The sequence below is a fragment of the Eretmochelys imbricata genome, chromosome 22, assembly GCF_965152235.1.
Source record: "Eretmochelys imbricata isolate rEreImb1 chromosome 22, rEreImb1.hap1, whole genome shotgun sequence".
In the NCBI taxonomy this organism is placed as follows: Eukaryota; Metazoa; Chordata; order Testudines; family Cheloniidae; genus Eretmochelys; species Eretmochelys imbricata.
The window spans coordinates 19,740,374-19,746,373 of NC_135593.1; the positions used below are offsets into that span (position 1 = coordinate 19,740,374).

The 6,000-nt window shown below is 50.1% G+C and overlaps 1 protein-coding gene across 1 annotated transcript in view; it reads right to left on the reverse strand.

The window, feature by feature from the left end:
* Positions 1-4,592, reverse strand: part of DSCAML1 (DS cell adhesion molecule like 1) — a 366,671-nt gene extending 362,079 nt beyond the window's left edge. The window contains exon 1 of the mRNA XM_077839967.1: positions 4,550-4,592. Coding sequence (XP_077696093.1) covers positions 4,550-4,592 — 43 coding nt within the window. The remainder of the gene's footprint in view (positions 1-4,549) is intronic.
* Positions 4,593-6,000: the final 1,408 nt, after the last annotated feature.

Consider the following 6,000-nt stretch of genomic DNA (forward strand, 5'->3'; position numbering starts at 1 on the left):
GGTGAGATCTGATGCTGGGCTCACAGCCCAAATCAGCACGAAGGCAGAGCAGACTCAATTCCCATCTTCCAGAGAGCTGAAAAGTCACAGTCTCTGCAGCCTTTGCTGCAGGTGCCATTTGCACACACCCAAACCAGACAGAGCACGTACACCAAGTTCTGATAAAACAAGCACACCCTAAATCCCTGCACAGAAAACACAACAACGACATGCACATTACCTGGTGCCCTACCTCTGCAAGGCAAACCTAACCAAAAGAGGAGCTTGAAATGCAATCCTCCACGTCCTCCCTCTACACTGGCACCAGCCTTTCATCTGTGGAGACCTGATTTCAAGTTCTGCTTATGTCACATATGCAGCAACTCTGGCAAGTTTCACCGGAGTCTCCACTGGACATTTGGTAACATCACTGAGCCAATGCACATTTCAGGACCATGTCAAGTGTCCAATCAAGGGAGGCTCAGGACTGGACTAAGGTCCGGACTATGGTACATCTGAGGAGCGTGCACATCAGCTGCTAAGCTCTGTCCTGAGCCAGCAGGCCATGACTTTCATTAGCCCTAAGCCTGCCAGCACACTTTTACAAGCTGAGGTCAATTTCCCTCACACAATTTCAAGGTACATAAAATTTTGGGCCTTAACTAGCCACCCTGTAAATGCACCAGCAGAGTACTTCCAAGTCTCCTGAAATAACCAAATACATTTGTGCTTCATTCTCTCCTAGGAAGTTGCATGTAACAGCCTGCCTATTCCGGAGTCTGCTGAATTCACATTATCCAACATACAGCTCAAAATTCACACGCTTCCATGTCAGGAGAATTCTTTCCACAAAGACACCTCCAATTTGATTCTCACAGTGAACTCAGCAGCTGGTTCAAACGAGGCAGGTGCACCTCAGTGCCACATGGGCAGAAAGGAGGGCACCACATTGGACGCATATAGTGTCTTGTGGGTGCTCAAAGCATGGCCAGTGGATTCCTAAATTCACAACCCACTGCCAACATATGCAAGCTGGGTGAGGACAAAGGCTCTGAGCACGGGCAAACTGACAAGCAGTGATTGTTATTCCCTTCTGAAGAACACAAGTACCAGAAAATATTAGGGTTGCGTGTGTTAATTCTTCATTTAAGGCACATATAGCTTTACACATGAGCAAGGCGTAGAGGCTGCTCTCTTAACAAGTTGCCATCATGGCCCTGGTGTCGTAAAATAACAACACTGGGCACTGCCAGGACTTCAGTACTGCAAGCTCTTCCTCTGTGGATTTCATGGATTCCACGTTTCATTTCCAAGATAAATGAGCACCGTACCACACTGGGGGGCAGAGGGGGAGAGATTAAAAAATGCAAGCAACATATTTCACTGCTTCTCATATTTGAACACAGCATACACAAAATGCCAGCATCACAAATCAGCAGGCAGAGAACTCCAGCAAAATCATACAGCGAGATTATTCCCCCAGTTTATCAAGATTTTGACTCTTATGCTCCTCCTGATCATACTGCTTCCTATTTACATCGCCCTCCCTCCCCTTGTTATGGCTGCTCTTTAATTTGTGTAATCAACCACCAAGCCTGCTTTCACTAAACTCCTCGCTTGCTAACCGCCTATTTTATTTTATAAGCTAAAAAAAAAAAAAAAAATAAGCAGCTACAGTCTATTGAGGGATTTCTAAACTTTACTAGGATCAAATGTTTATTTGCTTTTTGTTTCTAATTGAGCTCTTGTTCTACAGCAGAAATGTATTAAATGGTTGTGCTTTGATACCTAGAAATATTAAGTAGCTGAAAGGTTTATCATGCATTAAGCAATTCAATTTTTTATCCTATTATAATGAAACTTCCACTGTATTACTGTCCTCTCTCTGGAATTGTTCCACTTTAACACTTTCAGCACAGAGACTCTTCAAAATAAAATCTCTCTTGAACTGAAAAGAGACAAAAAATAATGAGGCCATAAGGTATAGTGCTAATGGAGGGTTTTAATTTGCTCTTCTCAGAAGAGAGAGCTCGGTAGCAGAGACTCTTTTCTGGGAGGCTGGGGCTGAAAATGAGCTGTGTTGGATTTATTATTTTCGATGTTGGGGGAGAAAGATCATTTTAGTTCCCTGGATGGTTATTTGTTTTGGTTTTTCCTTTTTACACAGGAAACATGCAAAGATATGCAAAGCAGATGCTTCCATGTTCAGTACAGCAGCTCCTAAAAGCATGTCTAACAATAGCAATTTTGTTTAAAGCTCCCAAACACAGATTTATTCCAGCTGTAATAAGACTATTTCATATTTAATAATTGATTAAATAATTGACTGTCACAACCACTCAGAATGCACCATTAAACCTCCGCAAATATTTTAATTATATTAACATTAAAATAAAAGGGTATTTAATATACAATAATCATATTTTAGGCTGCAGCCCACTACCAATTTGTTTCCTTCACTACCTTTTTCCCTAAGATTGCCTCTTGCTGTTTTCAGATGATGAAAGCGATTATCAAAGAAAATGTTCTGTAAACTGAAAGTGGCTCCTTTTCCATAACATGGACGTTTCTGTTATTACATTCATGGACCAGATAATAAAAAGGTAATGGACTACAAAAATCCCTGCAGAATCAGAATAGGGTCACTTTTTTTAGCTAACCCCAATCAAATATTATTACAAATGGACTGTAATTTAGCTACCAATGTTACATGCGGATGTCTTTCCTCTTAGACTGCATCTAGCGTTGGGGACCTCAGTTTAGAGCGCCTGGCATACCCATTGGGATGATGCTAACAATTCCCCATTTACAATTAATCCAGTGTGGTGGCTCCTTGACAGTAATTTTTTGCCCCAATCCGAGGGATCAGAGCAGTGGGTTACACGGAATGTAGCATTCCGAGAGGAGAGGATGCGATTTGAAAGCATCCCCGGATTGAGTTTGTTTTGCGGGATTGGCATATTGCCGTACACCGTCTCCGAGAAGTAAGGACAGCGGAACAGAGCTTTTAAAAAGTACTCCTACGAGCTTCAGCCTTTGAAATCTTGCCTGCACAAAGAGACGCTGGGTAGGTAGAGAAAGCATGTTCATATCCATGTGCTTAAGGCGCTTCTGTGGGGCTGGAGAGCTGTGCGGGGAACGGGTCTTTATCAGGGCTCCCCCCCCACGGCAGGGATCCCGGCGGCTGCAGAGAGTTAAGGTCGCTAATTATCAGGTCGGCTCCCGCGGCAGGGGTCCGCTGCCCCCCTTAAAACGCCTCCACAAGCAAACTCCGCGAGCTGGGGCTCCTGGGCTTTTATTTTGTCCTTCAGACAGAAGTAGCGGCGTCTCCTCCGCTCCGAATCGAAAGCCCAGGTCCACGCTAATGGGCCCAGCGGCAGCTGGCTCCAGCCGGAGGCGGCGCCCCCACCCCTTGCCACCCCCTGCCTTCTGCCGGGGAAGGAGGATGCAGGGCGGGGGTGCAAAGAGGCGGAAGGGAGCGGGCAGGGGCCCCATGCCCGGGGGTGCACCCCGCAATGTGCACCCCAGCTGCGGGTTTCAAACACCCCTCCTCCACCCAACAACGGGTAGACGTCTCGAGGGGATTTTTTTTATTTGAGCGAAGCAACGACCCCCCTCCGTTGAGACCCTTCCCCGCGATCAGCAGGGGCGTCTTTACAAATGCAGCGCTACCAGCTACCCTCCCCCCGCCCCACACACCCCCTGCAGCCCCGGGCTCAGCATCCTTTCCGGACAGGCTAGGCTGGGCTGACCCCTGCCTGCTCCAGCCCCACGGACCCGTTCCTAGCCCGGAAAAGCGGGGGGTGCCCCCGCCCCGGAATCAGGTGCATTGCAGCCGGAGCTGCAGGTCTGGGCTTGCCCGTCACCTGGACCTCGATTAGCCCCATGGCAACCTGAGCCCAGAGGGGCCCCGGGCGTGCAGAACCAGCCAGCCCCGTGGGTACTTCAGCTGGCGAGGCGTGTCCTGCCCCCCGCCCAACGTCCTGCTCTTTGCAATTACACCGTCACAACCATTAATTGTTGAATTAATAATCCAGGTCGTTGCAGCAGGGCTGGGAGCTGCCCCTCTCCCGGGAGGGCAGGGCAGGCTCAGAAACAGCTCCGCATCCTCGGGGGGGGAAGAAGACTTACAGATCCGCTTCGTGAGAGCCCGAAACTCCGAGCCCCCAGGGGAGCTGCCCGCGCCCCGGCCCCGGCCCCGGCATCAGCCTGGCACCTGCCCCGCTCACCCCCCGGCTGACAGGCGGGCCGGGCCGGGGGCGGCTCCTGAGCCCGAGGGGCAGCAGAGCAAGCGGCTGGGGGGCTGCTGCCCGGACCCCCTGCCGGCTGTGGGCACCGCTCGGCGCAGGTGGGGACAGGGCTTGGGCTGCAGCCCGACTGGTCGGAGCGGCGGGCTGGGCGCAGACACGCCTCTGCCCGTCCCGGGCCAGCCCGTCCCCTCATCCCCTTGGGCCGGAGCGCACCGCGGGTCCCGTCACTTGTTAACAAAGATCGCAGAAGGCGCAGGACTAGAGCCCGCTGGCCAAAGAGTCACACACCCCCGTAGCCCCCGCCCCAGGACGGGACATACCTTTCTGCAAAGAGTACAGCAGGAAAAAAGTTACCAGCCACATGCCATAAAGAGCACCTATTTTCTCTGGGATGCAGTGCAATTCCTTGCCGTGCCGTGCCCCCAACGTGCCGTGATCCTGCCTTTCCCAGGACTCTCCAGGTTCAGATGCTCACAGCTGAGCTCCCAGCAGCTCCTCCTTCCCCCTTCTCCCCAGCTAGTGTCATCCGGAGGGTGGGCAGGGCTGCCTGTGCACTCCCCGCCCACGCTCGGCATGCGCTGGGGGGAGCAGCCTGGCCCTTTGCAGTTGCCAATTGGTACAGTGTGGGGAGAGATTATCTATTTTATCTGAACAGTGGGGGGACATTTTCCAGATTCAGTCTCTCTGCACCAGGGGACGTGATCATGTATAAAAGCTTGTCATTTGCATACACACAATAGAGCTCCTTTAATAAAGGAGAAGACACTCGTCTCCCTGGCTCCAATTGTGCAGACCAGCCTTTCACCAGCGCGCAGGGAGACACCTGCTTGCACATGCACAGGGTTTGGTAACTGGACAAACAGATTCTGCACACACATTCATCCTTCCCCCCCCAAGCCCTGGGAGCACTCCAAAATGCACCTGCCGCCTTGCCTGGGACTGCCAGCACCTATAAAGTTAAACAGGCACAGAAGGCTACAGACTCAGGGCCTAGACATATGGGCACAGTGAGAGGCAAGATCCAGATTGTTGTGGAAATGGTGATTGTGCCCCACAAAAGTAAGTCGGTTTTGCACTTAAGTAGAGTGATTCAGAACAAACAGTTCTAGCTCTCTCTCTAAAGTGTGTGTGTGTGTGTGTGTATATATATATATATACACGTTTATTCATCCCTGGAAGCTGCATTCATATCAATAGCGTTGCCTGTTTGTAGTCCAGTCTGTTCACCTTGTCTCCCATGTAGGCTGTAACAAGCTTTGCCTACAGCTGTCACTGTTGCGCAGTTGCAGGGAGAGGGGAGCAAACTCAACTCCCCCAGTACAAAAAGGCACTGCCCCTACTGTTTGCACTTCAAGTAAACTCTTCTTCAACTTGTTACCAGTCCAGGGCCTAGGACAAACAGATCCCATTCCAGCCAACAGATGGCCAAGTTCAACCCTACTGGGCAACTGGCCTATTTACAGCACTGTTCATAGAATATCAGGGTTGGAAGGGACCTCAGGAGGTCATCTAGTCCAACCCCCTGCTCAAAGCAGGACCAGTCCCCAACTAAATCATCCCAGCCAGGGCTTTGTCAAACCTGACCTTAAAAACTTCTAAGGAAGGAGATTCCACCACTTTTGTTGAACTAGGAGCACTGTTGAACTGAGAAGGCAAGAGCTAGTTGGATATTTTTTTTCTCCCTAAAAACAGAAAAATGGTTTTTCACTCAAAAAAAACCCCAACAGCTTTCATGGGGAAATGGTTGCAGTTTTTCAGTTTGACTTTTTCA